This window comes from Miniopterus schreibersii, assembly GCF_964146895.1.
Source record: "Miniopterus schreibersii genome assembly, chromosome: 13".
Lineage (NCBI taxonomy): Eukaryota > Metazoa > Chordata > Mammalia > Chiroptera > Miniopteridae > Miniopterus > Miniopterus schreibersii.
The window spans coordinates 52,448,928-52,467,099 of NC_138113.1; the positions used below are offsets into that span (position 1 = coordinate 52,448,928).

At 46.2% G+C, this 18,172-nt stretch overlaps 1 protein-coding gene across 6 annotated transcripts in view; it reads right to left on the bottom strand.

Moving 5' to 3' along the window:
• AFF3 (ALF transcription elongation factor 3) overlaps nt 1-18,172 on the bottom strand; it is a 472,487-nt gene that overhangs the window by 97,151 nt on the left and 357,164 nt on the right. For all 6 annotated transcript variants that reach the window (XM_081156102.1, XM_081156098.1, XM_081156097.1 and 3 more), the window contains one exon: nt 9,225-9,276. In XM_081156102.1, the coding sequence (XP_081012228.1) occupies nt 9,225-9,276 (52 nt within the window). The remainder of the gene's footprint in view (nt 1-9,224; nt 9,277-18,172) is intronic.

The window sequence follows — 18,172 nt, forward strand, 5'->3', positions numbered from 1 at the left end:
AGAATTTTGCATTTGCCTATGGTGACAGTAAAATTTTACTGATAAAATATAATTACTTAAAACAACAAACAAAAACCTCCTGCTGAATATTTGGGTTTCACTGCTTGCAACGAAAGGTTGGAACATGTGATTCCTTCATACATAGATGACAAAGGTTTGATAGGCAGTCGTTTTCAATGAGAGTTATTGCTCTGTTTCCACATGAAAAAGGCCTGGGGCAGGGCGGGTGAGGGCGGATGCCAGGTGGAGGGGATCAGTGTGGGACATCTGTAATACTTTCAACAATAAGGATAAATTTTAAAAAAAAGCACAAAAAATCAGTTTGTCAGTGTGGTTAAACTGTGCAACACTGAACATGAATACAAAAATAAACTACTCTTTTTTTTTCTATTTATTTTGCTGTTAGGTATAATATATGTAATACTAGATACTTGTGTTGTATAGACGTCGAAGGAAGGGCATTTCCTGGTATTTAAAATTTACTTTCAATTTTTGAGGCTAAATTATTATAGTGAATATTACTAATGTGTAATTCATCAAGACCAACAAGCCAGCGTCTTATACGACGTTTGGCACTTAGTAGGCACTCAAGATGATTCTCAGAATGACTTGTACATGAAAATTTTCTAGCTCTTGTTTGACTACAAATAACATCTACAATACAGTTCGTTTCTAATGCAGGGAGAAACTTGGTTTTGGAGCCTTGCCCCTCAAACCTGGTCCTGATTACTGCTTGCACTCTGCACTCCTGTTTATATAATTCTGCACAATTTTGGCAGGATTCAAGAGCACATACCAGGGTGTTGGCTTTTATGAATCTCCTGGGATGTGAATGTCAAGCCGACTGGATGAACTCTGGCCACAAATCCCAGACAAGCACAATGACTCTATTTATTCAGACTTGGCCGCCTGAATGCAGATGGACTCTGTGGGTAATAAATTTTCACGGGCCAAGAACTTCAGCATCAACCAAGCTGATCCCGAGAAGAAAAATGCACCCAGGGAAGTGCAGTGGGGCTGCTAAAACCTCCTGTGTTTTTATTCCACGTCTGTGTATCATTCCGCTAATGGGTTTGGTCGCTGATTGACAGGCACAGCCAGAGGTTCTTTTTAAAAGCTCTGCTTTCTGTTAGGCAATTGTCATGTTGAAAAGAAACAAGGGGAAAAAATGAACAGTGCCCACTGCAATGGGCAATCTGCTCTCAGTATTACATCCCACACTGATGTTCATTAACCAGGGAGCTCTACAGTAAAGAGCAGAGAGCTGACACAGGGGTGTTCCTGTGCCTCTCCACGAGAAACCCCAGGAATCAAAACGCAAGAAGTGTGAGTGGGCGCTCAGAGCAATCTCCCCAACAGCCCTGGCACCCTATGCGGCTGGGCTCTCCACTCACACTGAGGTGCCTTCTGAGAGCCCCGATCATACTTCAGGCATTCAAGTAAGACAAGAATTGGCTCTTTAACTGGAAGATTTACGTTAACTACCTAGATACCTAGATATCCATTAATTATGCTCTCCCAATATCGATTGGGGATTGAAAGGTAACTTTTCTTCATGGTGAAGAGTAAATTACGCCAGTAGGAGAATCTCCCTCTACAGATTTCAGCCAGTGATCATGGCCTGCAAAATTAAAATGGTCAGTTTAAGTGGATAAACCCTGCTCGTCTGCAGAGAAAAAAGGCAGTTCTATAATTAAAATGAAAAGACTGCCTAATCGGTTTGGGTAACGTGAGCACTGGAAGCTGTAGGCACATACACAGCCGTGTGATTTGGATCCTGCTCCCTCACTTCCCCTGAGCTTATATATTTGTCATCTCTGAAACACGTGACACCGTCTCGGCTGCTCCTGCCAAGAGCCTTAATCCTGCTTCCCTCTCCCTCGAGCCGAAGCTATAATAAGTTCATCTCGATATCTGCTGCGTCCAGCCTCCCAAGCTTAGCCTGACACGAAAGGCAGAGCTGTCCTTTCCAACAAATGGAGAGACGCAACACAACTCACATCTCCCTTCCAAGTCCATTTAAAAAATGCCTTTGGTACTTGTTAACTTCAGGAATAATTTTGTCTTAAATCTTCTAATTTCTCCACATCCTTGCCGGGAAACATTGCTCCTGGGAAGTGTTAAAACCAGGAGTTACAGAAAAGCAGATCTAACAAATTGCTCCATGTGTCACACGTCCTTCATTTACCCAGAGAAATAAGAAAACGGATTCTCATATTGTTTATCCTATTTCCAGATGGAACTTCATCAAGTAGGAAAATTATAGGAGCAAACATGAGAATGTGCTTCCATTTCAACTATATCTCCAAACTTTCGGGGTGAACCCTGTCACAATCCCAGCTCTAGAGGTTACAGTCAAAATTCTCCTATCCCGGAGAGCGAAGGCTGTGGGGACACCCATTCTTTTGGGTTAGGAGACTTCTGTTTAAGAAAACTTGAAAATTTGAAACTGCAATATGACCTGGTGTTAAGCCCATTTAATAAGTGGCTATAGACATTTCCACGGAGACTGGATAGACGCTTTCCTCCTAAATAGATAGATTCTTTGTGCATTCATCTGTAGTCAACTTATGATCCTGGGTCTTACGGTCTTCTCTGTCAATACCTTTGATCTTTAGATAGGCCTAATTTAAAAATCATAGTGTTCAGCAAAAGAAAGAAAGGAAGAGAAAAGTAATCTCTGATCCTGGACAATGGAGAGAAGCAAATACTGTCCATTCGTCTCAACACTGTAAACTTACTCATGAATCCCTGAGCCACAGTTTAGCACCTCTGCTGTGCCAGACACAGTCCTGCCCTCAGGAAACTGCCAGTTTAGTTGGCAGAGAAAGATATTTTTAAAAAGTAAAAATAACACATAACTACAATTGTAACGAGACTTGAAATTTTAAGATTATTGTGAGAAGGGCTAACCATGGTCCCAGTTAGACAATGGGGAAGCTTCTTGAGGACGTGAAAGCTCCGCTGCTCTTTCCAGATGAGTAGGTGCTGGCTGGAAATTGAGGGATTTGGCCTCCGGGAGCCCTGAGGGAGCTGAGCTGGGCTTGTGGGAGGAGCTGAAAGAAGGCCCTTGTGGCTGAGGTGCCATGAATGAGGTCAATGTGAAGCGAAGGGGAAGAGTGGGGGACACCACACTGGGTAGGGTAGTGTTGGCTCTGGATTGTATTCCAAGTGGAATGGGAAACATAGTTAAAATGTTAGACCAAGAAATGACTTGATCTGATTTACATTTTTAAAAGATCAGTTATATTATGGAGGCGAAGGAATAGAAATATGCTGGTGGCTACTAGATGGGTTTTGACTAGCCAGGATGGAAAGAGGGAAAATGGACTAATACGTAATTTTGGAGACTGAATTTACAGGACTTAGAGATAAAACTAATGTTTACGTGAGGAACAGGAGTCATCAAGGATGAGTCCAGAGTTGAATGTTTCTGGGCTCGAACAATTGCGCTTCTGGCAGTGGCACGTTCAAAAATGGAAACGTTCACAAGAAGAACATATTTGGGGTGGGTAGGGGTGGCAAGACCAGGAGCCCAGTTTGGCACAAACTCAATGTGAAATGCTTGTGAGACATCCAAGTGGAAAAGGCCAGAAGGTCTGCAGTTCAAAGAGAGCTCTGAACTGAGGATATAACTGTAGAAACTGTAAGCATATAAGAGCTGAAGATCATGGGAATGGGTGAGATCACTCAGAGAGGGAAGGAGGGAGTGGGGGAAGGAAGCGGAGGAGAGAAATCAGGAACAAATGCTGAAAGGCTCCGGCATTTAAGGCTGGGTAGGGGAAGAGCAGTCAGCAAAGAAGCCTGAGAAGAAACAGCCAGAGGGGCAGGAACAAAGCAGGAGAGTTTGGTATGAGACACCTCAAGAAAAGTGGGCGACTAACCGTTTTCAATGCTGAATGCTGTACATCTTCTGGTAAGACAAGAGACTGAAAGGGTACACTGGGGTCTGTGGACGTCACTGTTGACCCAATGAGTAGTTCTGGTGGGGAGGTGGGGCTGAAAGGGGTCAGGGAGCAAACCCCCAAGTAACTGGGAAGAAATGGATGGATTTTGGATAAGAGGAAGGCAGTGTTTTCAGTAATAGAAGGAAGGGGAGAGAGAGAGTGAAGATAAGGGTCGTTGTGCGGATCTGGTTATGGGAAGTGGAGACTTTCCTGTTAGATGCTAGTCACCCATGTATTCACTGGGAAAATGAAGGTTAGAAAGATACAGGATCAGATTCCAGATGCTCCCTCAGGAAGTCAGGAAGCGAGAAAACCAAGTCCCACCTTATCCGCATAGTATCAATTCTGTGATGGAGGTGATTAAAGGATACCAAGGGAGAAAACGTGTAGAATGACATCACCAGTGAACTGCTATAAGTCATTTATATATAATGTAATACCTAGAACAGGCACTAAAAAAACTACACAGAGAGATACAATAGAAATAAAAAAAAAATACTATAGATTATTAAAAATGGAGTTCCACAAAATGTTCAGGAAACCTATATGCAGTTGGGGAAAGGAAAACAGAAAAAAAGAGAAAGAAACAGAACAAATAGAAAATAAAAATAAAGTGGCAGACTTACGTGCTAATGTATCAATAATTACTCTAAATGCAAATGGTCTAAATACATCAATTAAACGATAGACACTGGCAAGGTGGATTAGAATAGGACAACTATATGCTGTCCATAAGAAACTCATTTCAAATATCACGATGTAAGTAGGTTGACAGTAAGAGAGTGGAAATAGTTACATTACGTAAACATTAATCAAAAGAAGGCGGCAGTGGTGGCACTGATAAAGTAGACTTCAGAACAAAGAAAATTACCAGAGATAGAGGGGATATTCCAATGACAAAAGGGTCACTCAACCAAGAAGACAGAGAAATCCGAAATGTTATGCACCAAATAACAGAGCTGCAAAATACGTGAAGCAAAAGCTGATAGACTGGAGAGGAGTACTAGACAAATCCACAATTACGGCTGGAGATTTCAACACTCCTCTCCCAACAAGTGACAGAGCGGCTAGACACACAGTCATCAAGGATACCGAGGAACTCAACAACACCAACAGCAGGCTGTAACTGCTATTTACGGAACACTCCGCCCAACATCGGCAGAGTACAGACTCTTCCAAGAGCTCGTGAAACACATACCAACACAGGCCATATCTTGGGCCATAAAAGATACTCCATAAATTCACAAGTACTGAAATACAGAATGTGTTTTTGACCACAATGGAACCAAACTGGAAATCAATACAAGTAAGATGACAGGAAATCTCTAAACACCTGGAAATGAAGCAATACCCTTCTAAATAATCCATGTGCCAAAGAGGAAGTCTCGCCGAACTAAATGACAATGAAAATACAACATATCAACATTCGTGGGATCCAGCTGGGCAGTGATGAGTGAAACATACAGCACTAAATGCTTGTATTATGAAAGAGGGCAAGTCTCAAATCAATAACCTCAGCTTCCTCAGGAAACTACAAAAGAGCAAAATGAACCCAAAGCAAGCCGTAGACAAATAACAAAGATAAGAAATGGAAAAAAGAGAAACTAAAAAAAGAGAACATCAGTGAAACAAAAAGTTCAAAAAGGTCAATAAAACTGATAAACATCCAGCAAGACTGACAGAGACAAAAACGAAGATCGGCATCAAGAATAAAACGAGATATCACTACGGCCCCAGACATCAACCAGGCAGCACAGGAACACAATTCCACCCGCATGCACAGGACAACCTGAACAACCTGGAGAGCACATCACCTACCCAATGTGAAAAGACCCGACTAACCATTTCACTATGAAGAAAACGGAATTAGTGACTTTTTATTTTTTATTTATTTATTTTTTAAAATATATCTTTATTGATTTCAGAGAGAGGAAAGGAGATGGAGAGAGATAGAAACATCAATGATGAGAGAACCATTGATCAGCTGCAGCCTGCAACCTGGGCATGTGCCCTGACCGGGAATCGAACCCTGATCGCCTGGATCCTAGGTCGACGCTCAACCGCTGAGCCACGCCCGGCCAGGCCAGAATTCGTAACTTTTTAAAATCTCCAGGCCCACATGGTTTCACCGGAGAATTCTGACAAACATTTAAAGAGGAATTAACATTCATTTCATACAATCTCTTCAAAAATGGGGAAGAGCAGGGAACATTTCTCAGTTCATTTTACAAGCCGGTGCTGCCCTTATATCAAAACCAGACAAAGCTGATACAGAAAAAGAAACCTCAAGAACCACGCGCCTCGTGAACACAGAGGCAGACACGTGAGGCTGCGGAGCCGCTGGACCTCTCTCCCGCTGCTGGCGGGCAGGTCAGCCGTATGGCCACTCTGGGAAACGGCCTGCGACTCCCTACTCAGGTTGAACACGCACACACTCTACGGCCCAGGTGCTTACCCAAACCTGTGCATGGGCGGTTTAGTTGTAGGGCGTGGTTTATGAATGAATATTCACCAAGTTGTATTCTTGGGTTATGTGTGCTCTTCTCTATGTATGCTTTACTTGACTGTCAGTTAACTAAAAAAGAATACAAAGCCTATTGGGCCTGGTGACATGACTACAACAGGTAAGCATGGTTCTGAGGGAGTGGCAGGCTCTGGGGACCTCAGTTAATTCCAATTTTACAAATGGTGTTACTGGAGCAGAGAGCAGTTCAGGAAATGGGCCAAGGTTGCAAAACTACCGAGTAGCAGGGCAAGGATTTGAACCCAGGGAGCAGGGCTGCTGAGCCTGTGCTTACCCACGAAACTACCTCTTTATCTTTGAGGGCAACAAGGATAAAGGAAACATCAGACAGGAGGCTTCGAACACACTAGAGCCAGAGGCTACTTTCGGAAGGGCCAGTAGGCTCAGCAACTTCATGCTCTTGTGGACAGATGTCTCTTTATCACAGTGGCTATGCGGGCTAGCCACCAATATTCACAGGACAACCTGGCATCGCGTAAGGAAAGGTGAAGCACGTTAGCTTCCTATGTTTACCAAGACAGGGACATGTACAATATATTTTTGAAAGATTCTGAGTTAAGGGACAAGCTGGTTATAGCTGAAAAGTCCTTCGTGTTAATTGTCTAATTATCTTTTGATGCCAGAGAAACACAGTACAGACACGTATGCCGGGGCTCCATCCATTCTTTCAGGCACAACTGTATTTTGGTCTTGGAAAGAGAAAAAAAAAAAACCATATCAAGCATGGAAATTACGATTTCGTAATTAGGCCAGGGTATAATTATAGGCCAGAGCCAGATAACTTAACATAATTAGTATTAGAGCAATCACAGAAGCTACCACACAAAACCACTGTGTGAGGCCTTAATTAAAAGAGAGGAGATTACTGTATAAAAGTCATTCATTTTGTCAGCTGCTTTCATTGCAAAAGGTGGGAAGGTGCCCACACACGGAGACCGAATGCAAGAATAAAGGATCGGACCTTGCCAGGCCTGCGTGGCTCAGTGGTTGAGCATCGACCTAGAATCCAGGAGATCTCGGTTTGATTCCCGGTCAGGGCGCATGCCCGGGTTGCGGGTTCGATCCCCAGCAGGGGGCGTGCAGGAGGCAGCCGATCAATGACTCTCTCATCATTGATGCTTCTCTCTCTCTCTCTGAAATCAATAAAGATATATATGTGTATATATATATATATTGTTAAAAAACAATATAACCTTATTTTCCCAATACTATATTATCAGCGACTAAAGATTGGAAAGAAGCTACTAATAAAGCAAGATGAGTCAACTGAAAGTTCTTGCTGCCTTAGAGAACACCACTGATAACCAGTTTTTTAAAATTAAGTTTTTAGTGGAAATATTTCCTGGAAATAACTCAGGAAATTCTTTCCAAATTAAGAAAGGCTTGCTGAATAAAACAGCTGTAAACCCATTTTCTAATACAGTTTACATAACCTACACGTCTGATATAACTTAATCCACAACACACCTATCTGGGAAAACACCCAGAGATGAAATCATGTGCTAATCGTCACACAGACGAGGCACCAACGTTGGGAGAGAAGTGGCTCTCCAGCCCTGGCGCAGCTGACCGCCCGGCGTGCCCGCCTGAAGCCAATGCATCAGTCTCGAGGAACCGCGAGCCTGAGTGGCCCTCCGGGTCGGCGAGCCTTCCCTCCCTTGGGGTTCTGTCCGCCTGCCAACCCAGGTGCGGGACGCACTGACTTGTATCTCACGCCCAGTCCTTCTTCGGTGCCTCGCCACCTCCCACAAGGTGAGCAGGCTCCTGGGCGCCCTCACAGCCACACTCTGCCCGAACCCTCTTCCCGGACACTTCTGTTGGCTTTTCCTTCACCTCTGCACGCTGCGCATTATTTACATTCACACGTCGAGGCGGCTGCACCGCCTGCACAGCGCCCCACGATGCCTTTATTTACAATTCCCTCTCCCCAGATCGAGTGAGCAGCGCCCGTGGCTGTGGTGCATGTAAAAGTGACTCAGAGAAAACCCTCTCTGGGTCGTTTTCGGAACTACCACATTTAGCCAAACCTGGCAAAATACGGCACAGGTAAAGAGGAGGGGGAAACAGAAGTGCAGGGAGATCCGTCTTCAGTGTTTGCAGACCTGCTTTAAAACACAAGCGCTGCCTCAAGAACTGAGGTCAAAGTGATGAATGGTGAGTGGATATTTTTTCACTTTAACTGACTGATCAGAAGAGTATTTACCAACCCCGGCTAATGTCTCGAGCCGATAAATCAACACCGAAGAAGAACATTTGAAGCCCATTTATCATTCCAGACAAACCGGCTATTCTGAGCACGACTCTCTCCTATTTATCACCAGCGCACCTCCCTGCGTGCGTCGTCTCCATGTTAATAACGCCTGTGTGAGGCGCCTCGGTGTTTAATGCGTGCAGCTTGCCTGTTGCGTGCCGACGAGGTGAAGGTCACGTCTAACCTCCAGAAGGCCAGTTCGCTTTTCAAAAAAAGAGGCTCTTTCACACTGAAGCCTGACCCCAGCCAGCTTCCTTGTAAACAGCTGTTGTTGGTTTAAATGCCATGAGAGGCACAGACTTGCAGTTTTAAGGGAAATTAAGGTCAAGATAGTTTAACGGACTCGCCCAAAGACACTGAATCTTGTCATCAGCCAAGGACACCCAACATCATAGAACATGATATTTCAGCATTTGTATGACTCAGTTAACGTCCAGGACAGTCTACCAGGACAGGGTCATCGTGTCATGTTCAGACAACACAATGCCAAAGGTGATCTCACCTGTTCACTCTCCTCTTCATCACTACTCAGCTTGAGGTCATCTTCGAGCATTCTGGAAGAAGGAACAAAGAGGTATGGGTACTTAGCAAATTCAGAATAATTTATCCACAGAATACCTGAATCAGAGCAATGTTTCAGGAATAATGCTATTTGATTTACTACTTTGAAAAAGTGGTCATTTTAAGCCCTTTTCCTGGGATGCACTTAGACGTAACAAACTGCCACATCGTGAAAATTCACCCTCACAATAGTCCCGGCGAAAGATGGGCTGCTTCCAGACTACGAGGCTAAAAACACAATCACACAGGCGCTTTTTTGTGTGAAGCTGATCCCACAGTTACTTGTTCAGGTTTCCCACATGGTAGGTGCCGTGCTACGTGTCCATTTCCTCTCACGGTGGACAGGATTAGAGGGCAGGGAGGACTCTGCTGAGGCTAGAAAGCAATACCCCCGAGTGTGAGCAACAGCCGCTCAGTGTCCCACCAGCCAGAGATCTGGACACACCTGCCCAAGGTCCTGCTGGGCAAGGAAAACCAGGAGAAGACCTTTCAGAAAGACTCTGAAGGCAACGCCCCAGTGCCCCTGCATCCCTCGGATCTGTATGACAGCAAACTCTTGGTCCATAAAGGTAAAATAAACAAACAAACAAAAAAACCACTTCAAACCCTATGATTTCTGATGATGATAAAATGATATTTTTATCAGCATTGCTGAATTGTTTCTTTAAAGAACAGTGTTCAGATTAAGTCATTTCAAAAGAAATCTTACTCAGGAACACGCTCTGTAATGAAATGAATGCAGAGCTATTCTGTTGGGGGCGGGAGTCTTTTTATGATGAACCCTGGGCACCAGGGATCACTCTGAAGGCCCCGGAGCTGCTTGCTCCAAAGCCCTCACTTTCCGCCTTGAAGGTACCTTCCAAAGACTGTCCCCTAAAATGTGCCTCGATTCCTTTAAAAGCCAATGATAGGCCTATCATCAGTATATTCCTCTGAATATTTTAATAAGTCATTTTGGTGACTTTTGGGGTGAACTCGAGGTAAAGTCCTGCCAGGATGTCACATGGGCGGAGTCCTTCCCCAACGGCTTCATGTTTGGGGCAGGTCACTTAACTTCCCTGCTCTGGCCCTATTTGTAAAATGAAGGTGATTCTGGGCAATCTCTAAGGTCTAACCCTGCTTTAGATTCCGTAAGTCTGGGAAATAAATTTGCCCCCACTTTGTAAAGTAGGAAAACTCTTGTATTGTTCTAGACAGCACAACTGAGGAACTGCTAAGCAGTGTTGGCCTCCCATTGAAGCCATAACCGCCAGGAGGCCACGTCTGATTCCTCACAGGCTACGGCTATTCTACCAGCAGCAAGAAGTCTCATTCGCTCATTATTTAAACCTCAAGCAAGCACACAAAACATCGGCAAAAGCTTTAGTGCTGTGCCCCCGCTGCTCTTCATGCCCGCGGGCATGCCATCCATTCCCCTGGGCCTTAGGAACTCGTACACACGGCTTCAGAGAGCAGAGACACGCGGAGATGTATCTGAGCCTTGTTTGGGAAGAAGCTAGGGAGGGGACGGTGTTTTCTTTGTCCCCGAGTCCCTGGTGACTAGCACAGACAGGGTACAATGCCAGTTTGCTGGCTGGGCTGGGGCACCGTCCCCAAGACTACTTTCCTACCAAAAGGTACACATGCCTTTCTGATGAAAACTACAGGAGAAGCAGGCCCGCTTCTCGCCTCCAGCCCTTGCTCCCTCTTTTGGGGTAAACTGCCAACTACAGTTTGGTTTAATCTCACAGACTGCCCTTTGAGCAGCCGGTGTTTTAAGTGTGGCCAGGAAAAGGGAGGCAAGAAAGAACACACACAATTGTCGCTCACAATCCTCTTGTTACATGGAAGTCATGTCAGGGGCGACAGAGAAGTTTCATCTTTATATGGGCAATCGCGCGCACAGATCTAAGGCCACTGTCAACTGGAGCAGGAAACCCCAAAACACCCCAAAGCAAGGGATCTTAGCTTGGCTGCAAACCAGCCACAGGACTGGGTCACCACATGGCGCTGGCGTTGCTGAAAGTAACCACAACGGAGGAAACAGTGCTGCAGGGTCTCGTCTAAGGCAGAGAGTACAGCTCAGCTTTGTTGATTTTAAGCATGTGCCAAATGCGTAGACACCTAAACACGTTTCTGGTCAAATCTCACACTGCCCCTCACATCCCCTGATCCCAGGCAAGTCGCACCCCTGGACCTTGGCTTTGTCGGGCCTGAGGTAAGGCTCACCTACCTGGTCATCACTCGGAGGAAAAGCAGCCCGAGACCCACCTCGCTTTGTGAACAGTATGATTCTACCACTGAGTCGTCGCTCATATACACACCAGGAGTGTAATGTGTTTCTGGCTAATACCTGAACACTGAGGATTGAATGCAAAAATAGTCTGCATTCACCAGAGACTTCAGGAGAAGTCAGAACCCAGTTAAACTTCAGAAAGCCTCAGAATCTGCGGAAAGGGCAATGGAAACACCGAGTCAAACAGATACAACCACGGTGATTCTGGATCTGCTGTCCCCAGCATGTGGGACCCAGACCAGGACCAGTCACCACCAGTGTGAGCCCCCATCCCCAGCAGACATGTCGCCTAGAGAGCTGAGGCCTCAGACATCCAAGAATGTGACCAGGCCCTTCTGCTCTGACCTGACGGTCACAGCAACGTCCCCGTGGCTCAGCTTCCAGAGCACAGTGCTTGTTCCCCTCACCATGTGTTTCAGTTCATAAAATGCCCACTTTTACTGATGGAAATATCCGAGTGGCCTCTCAGAGAGCCTGAGGAGGAGCTGAAGTGCATCTGAGGTTACAGCCAAACAACAAAACATGGTCAGAGAGGGAAAGAGAAAAACGGTGACATCCACAGCACCCTCTGAGCCGTCCATGCTTGGTGGGCGGCCAGACCAAGGCGGGGCCGCCTCCACTGGAACAGTCCACGGCACTGCTGCAGCTGGGCCCCCAATGCCAGCCCCACCCCCACCCCCACCCACATGACAACACTGTTATCATCTGTTCTTTTTCAAGAGGGAACAGACTGTAATAAACAAGAACAAACAATAAACAAACAAAAGTTTTAAACCAAGAGTAAAAAGAAAATGCAAACTAAGTGTTGGTTAAGCCAGGGAGTCCGGGTAGGGGACCTCTGACTACGTTTCTGAGAAAAGGAAGGCAATACTGATGGCCGGAGGGCGGAGGACAGTTTGGAGTGGGTCACCTGCACACAGGTACAGGGTCCGTGCTTTGGCACCGCGTCAGCTAGCATGGGCACCCTGCCACACCCGTACATCCACACTTACATTGGAGAGTCCCTGGCCTTCAGCCAACGATGCGACCACCCACAGCCCCTCCCCTGCACGTCCTCAGAGCCCTCCCAGGGGACCGAGCTCCTGTCAAAAAGCAGCAGCTCTCAAGGTTGAGTGGACGTTCTGGCCGGGCCTGCTGAGCACGTTCTGGACATCACCTCATTCAATCTCCACAGCAGCTCCTCTGGGGTGGGCACCACTGGGCAGCAGGCTCGGTGGTTAGAGCGTGGGTGCTGGGGTCAGACTGCCCAGGCTGAGTCCAGCATAGAACCTGGCGCCGAATGAGCATTCAATAGGTGCTCACTTTTATTAACACTCCTTTTACCTGTGAGGGTAAACTAATGCCGTGGAGCATTTAAGAAACTTGCATGGGTGAACAATTTAGGAGACAAAGATGTTTCTGCAATGAAGCCTTACAACGAAGGCTCTACTTTCAGGCCATTTTGAAAAGATGATGCCGTCTGGAGGCTGTGGAGGGGGAATATATTTTAGGTTATAACTGGAGCAGTGGTTGATTGACCTGAGGTGACTCTATGTCTACAGAGGGCAGACCACATGTCTGTCAGCCCAAGAGCACAGGGAGATGGGCCCTGGGAGCCCCTGGCCAGCCTCACGGCCAGGAGTCACCTTAGCAGGACCCACTGCCTAATGACAACAGGGACACTAAAATAAGATAGACAAGGTCAAACTTTGGATGGAGGGCCACTCTCCATGGGAAGCACCCGTCTCCCAGGGCTGGCTCCCTCCCATACTGCACTTAAACCAGCACTGCAGTTGGAGCCATTTCTAAGAGCCTTATCACTGTGAAACCCTGACGTGTGTAATTCTAACAGAACCAACTGCCTCATCTGTAGAGATGTTCCTTTAGGGGCTCTCAGAAAGGAGGGAAATTCAATGCAACCCCAGCAAGTTTAATATTTGATCACGGTAACTTCCCCGTGTGCATTATTTTTAATCGAGCCATGGACAAGTGCATGCTGTAGCTGGTGCTTATGGTTTTAGGCCCCGGCAGTCTCGGGAAGCAGAAACAGCATTCTACCCTTAACAGATGGCCAACTGTGTCTCACACTCATCTGTATCTTACACAGGTACTGCTAACGGGCACTTTACCTGCAAATGTAACGGCAGTCATTTCACAGAGCAGTGGTTTTTAATTACTAGGATTTCCCTGGAATTACTTGTCATTTGGGGCCCTTAACAGATCTGAAGCCTTTAGTCCTGTAAAGTTCATTTCATTTAGGTATATCTTAATGGCTTTTTAAAAAATCCGAGTTTTAATTGAGCTGCTTGATTTTCACATTTGTTTCTATAGCTGGTGCGACTACTATTTCCCCCTATTTGAGATTTAAAGCCAAAGACAAATGTTTATGACTCCTCATTAAACATATTCATATATGCAAATATCTATTCTAGCAATTAGCAATGCACGAGTGCCTATTCGTTATGTTAGTACACCCCTCTGAAAGTGTTCCCCCAGCCATCATCTCTGCTGTTTGGAGCAGGGGAGGGAAAGCTGTAAGACTCAGTGCTGCCATCTCCCTGGCTTATTTTCATAAATAGGGGACCCACCCTCCTCTCTGCACTTGTTTAGAAGAATTTAGCTCATGCTATTCCAGTTAACTGGGCACCAGGACGTCTAGGGTAGGCTCACACTGGGGGATTGGTGACGTGGTGTGTCTGAGGCACACGAAATAACTCAGTGTGGAAACAAATGGAGAAATCCGGAACAAGACGAAGGGATGGCCTCATTGACCTAAGAGTTCCCCACTCTGGTATCTTCCTATCCAGCTTTTGAAGCCATGGTGACTGGTAGGGAGACAGTGCTTGCTCACACACATCTCCTTCCTGGACTTCTCTTTCTAGGGTCTGTTCTGGCTGTCAACGAAATCACAAAAGGTCTGCTTCTGCCATGTCTATCCAGGGGCGAAGGTTCACTCTACCTCTTCTGTTTACGGCCTTATTTTTTCTTAAGGACAGTAAGTTCCAATGGTCCTTTTTCCCCACTTACAAGCTGAGTCCACCTGCCACCTTCTACACAGGCCTATCTACCCTGGGGACAGAGTCTCATTTCCTACCACTTAAGATCCTCAAAAACAGCAATCTCATTTAGGAAACCTGCCAAAGCCTGGTGAGAGACAGGATGAACCTGTGTTTTGAAATCTCAACTGGGCAACAGCTTTCCAGATAGGACCATATCTAGTATATTAATATAGGATAAAGGGAAATGAGAGGATAACAGAGCTCAGTACTAATAAAAGGACACAGTCAGTGGCATCAGAGTGTGGGGTGGTGGAATGAGTCCTGAAATGGCAGCCACAGCATTTTAGTCTGTGTTTTGTCCCTAACTAGCTCTGTGAACTTGGGAAAATCATTTGAGCTCTCTGGACATCATTCCACCTCTCTAAAATGAAGCCTGGGTAAAATGACCTTTATGGCCTGAATCCCATGGGTCTGAATTCCACGGATCTGCGCCTTTACCATTGGGTGGGAAGTCTGGGAAGACTGCTGGAGATTGAGGAGGGAGCTGGAAGGAGAAACCAGCACACAGCTGCAGGTGCCCACGGGAGGGGTACACTCATGAGTCACAGCCCCGGAGGCAGGACAGAACAGGAGGCAGCCTTGCAAATGCTGCAGCTGGCCAGAGGCTGACCAGGTGGCAGGGGAAGCCTATACACCAGTTGCTCTGGGTTGTCCCCACTTCTCTTGGATGTAGTACAGACACATCTCACCAAAGTGATTTGAAATATCCCAGGTGGTGGTGGTGTTTTTTAGTTGTGTATTTTTAAAACTCTGCTGGTTGTTCTCACTTGGAATTGCAGTTGTAGCTGGGGTGCCAGGCAGCCCAGAAGAAACTCTTTGTCCAGGAGAAATGGAACACTGGGCCCACTTGCCTTGAACATCCCACGACTCATTCCACCCAGGAAGATGTAAAATGCCACACACAGTTCATGTGATTGTAAAAATATGAAAACGCTCCGTCTTTTCCATTTAGGGCAAGGCCGACCACGGTTATAAAGCAGCATTCTCCAAACATAATTAGACCTGAAAATTGCTTTCCCCTGAAAGAATTACAGGGAGAGGGCTGGACCTACTCGATGATTTCTATCAAAAACCGAGGCTTTCGAAAGAGCACTCTGAGAGCGAACACTTTATCCTCAAAGATGGTTTTGAAATTCCCGTCCTTGTTCCTTACGAGGCCGCCTAAAAAATTAGTTTCTGAACTTGATGTTCTCGGTGTTAGAGAATTCGTTTCGAAGGCTTTATGAATTCAAGTACAGCGTGTGAAAGAATATTACCTTTTCCGAGCAGACACTAAAGGGGAGGTCGGAGGACCATGGCAGGGAACAAGTTTTCTCGGCTGCACAGATTCAACAATGGACATTTCTTCGCTTAACCTTCTTTGCAGGGGACTCTGTCCCTAACAAGAGGAAAGTGAGATTTGTACGGATTTGGCTCCAGTGTGTAGGCTGGATATTAATTGCTTGTCAGTAAATCAGTAAGCGATTAATGGCTTGCTTACTTAATTGATAACTATGTGCTTTTTTCAATTCTCACTTGCGGATATGTTTTTATTGATTTTTTAGAGAGGAAGGGGGGGGGAGAGAAACATCGATCGGTTGCCTCTGGTATACGCCCTGATCAGGGATCAACCCTGCAACCTAGGTATGTGTCCTGACTGGAAATTGAACCCGCAACCTTTTTGGAGCATGGGATGATGCTCTGAGTTACCGGCCAGGACTTAACTGATAACTCTGAGAGGGAGAATGCATTGCTTCTAGAAGGGTCACATGTATAGTAGGTTCAGGTTTGTTCTTTGGTTCACAACACCAGGTTTGAATTTTGTGGCTAATGTTATTGACAAGTTAGTTGCTAAGACAGCCCCTAATTAAGAGACTTATTTGAACAGATAAACTGTCAGGATTAGACAAGAGAACCAAGCATAATCTCCTAATTAGCAAATGCATGTACTGTAAGCTACACGGGCCTCACATATTGCCTGAGTACCGCATAACACCGTGTTCTCTAAACTTGACTGGGTGTTAGAACCCCTTGGGATCTTTCAAAGGCATCGCTGCCTGGCTCCCACCCCACCCCATATTAAGATGTAATAGGCTTGGGTTTGGGAACCACTACATAACACAGAACTGGAGAGAGAGTCTGAAAGGCTAAATGCCTTGAATAGCTCTGGACCTTGGATAAAGCTCCCAATTTGGAGTTTTAGTTTGTCCATTAATAAAGCAGGATGACAGTGGAGTCTCAAGCAAGACAATAAAGGTGAAAGCACGATGCAAACTGTCGAGCCTCACAGGGCTTCCTCAATGTGGGGTTAGCCTACCCGGGGTGCTCGAACACTGATCCACGGGCTTCCGCCCCGAGATTCTGATTTAATTGGTCTTGGATTGAGCCCGGGCATCAGTATTTCTGACATGCATGCCAGATGAATCTCATTCAGCCAGGGGTGGGAACCAGTTTTAATCTCAAGTGAACTATCACCTTCCCTTAAAGCCATCTCCAACCCAGGGGACAGAATTCTTCAGATTTATCTAATGCATTAGCTAAGATAATGCCCAGATGTAGTGCATTGTACTGGGACCGGCTCCACCTTTCCCCCTGTGCCCTCTGAATGAGACTGCTTCCAGGGGAGGGGTGTGTTTCCTCAGTGCCTACGAGAAGACACAAACCCACCCTTACTAATAAGGTAAGGGATTCTCTCAGGGACACTCAACTGCCAAATCAAACGGACACCTTTGTTTCTCTCTCATTTGACGGCTCTGATTTACATGACCTTATGTGACACCCCTTCCTTGAACAGCTACCTTGCACAGCTTCTCTACCTCTCCAGGTTCTCTCTGTCTTTGACTTCCCCTCTCCTCCAAGCATTTCCACCTTCCAGTCACTGGCATCTTCCCATCTCTTCATCTCCTGCCAAGGATGCCATCTATGACCTTGTACTCCAAGTGCCAACTCCACAGGGCACCCCAGAGCTGGAGCCCAAATAAGTTGATTTCATTGGGCATCTTCAGTATCTAGTAAAATGCTGGGCACAGAATAACCACACAGTGAGTGTTTGTTGAGCAAAGAAATGTGCCTCCACCTTGATTTGCCCCAAACCAGACCCTTTACCTCCCTACCTAAAATCCACCGTCCACTGCTGAATTCTGTATCCAGGTCTGTGGCCCTGCCACTCGCCTGGTCATCTGCACATGGCTTCTGACTTCCTCTCTGTCCTTACAGACAATAAAACTCTTAGGTGTGTCTGCCCTATTTCTTGAGCTCTCTTTTGAACCCAGCTCTTTCTCCGTCCCTTATACCGCTTCCGTGGACCCTACGGGTTCTCAGTATACTAGCGTCCTTCCTCCCCGCAGTCCTTTCCCTGGGTCCTGTTTCCCATCTTGCTGCTGACCACCTACAATCTAAACGCACAGTCTGCTGCTTCCTAAGGCGCACAAGGCTCCTGACCGGGCCTCAGGCCCCTGCAGCTGCTACGCTGTCCTAGCCCTTCAACTCCATTCTGGAACAACACAAACTACGCATAGGTCCACTTCTCTACCTCTTGGCCTGGCCTCTCCTCTTGCCTGAAGTACCCCTCTCGCTGCTCATCTATTACTCACCCTT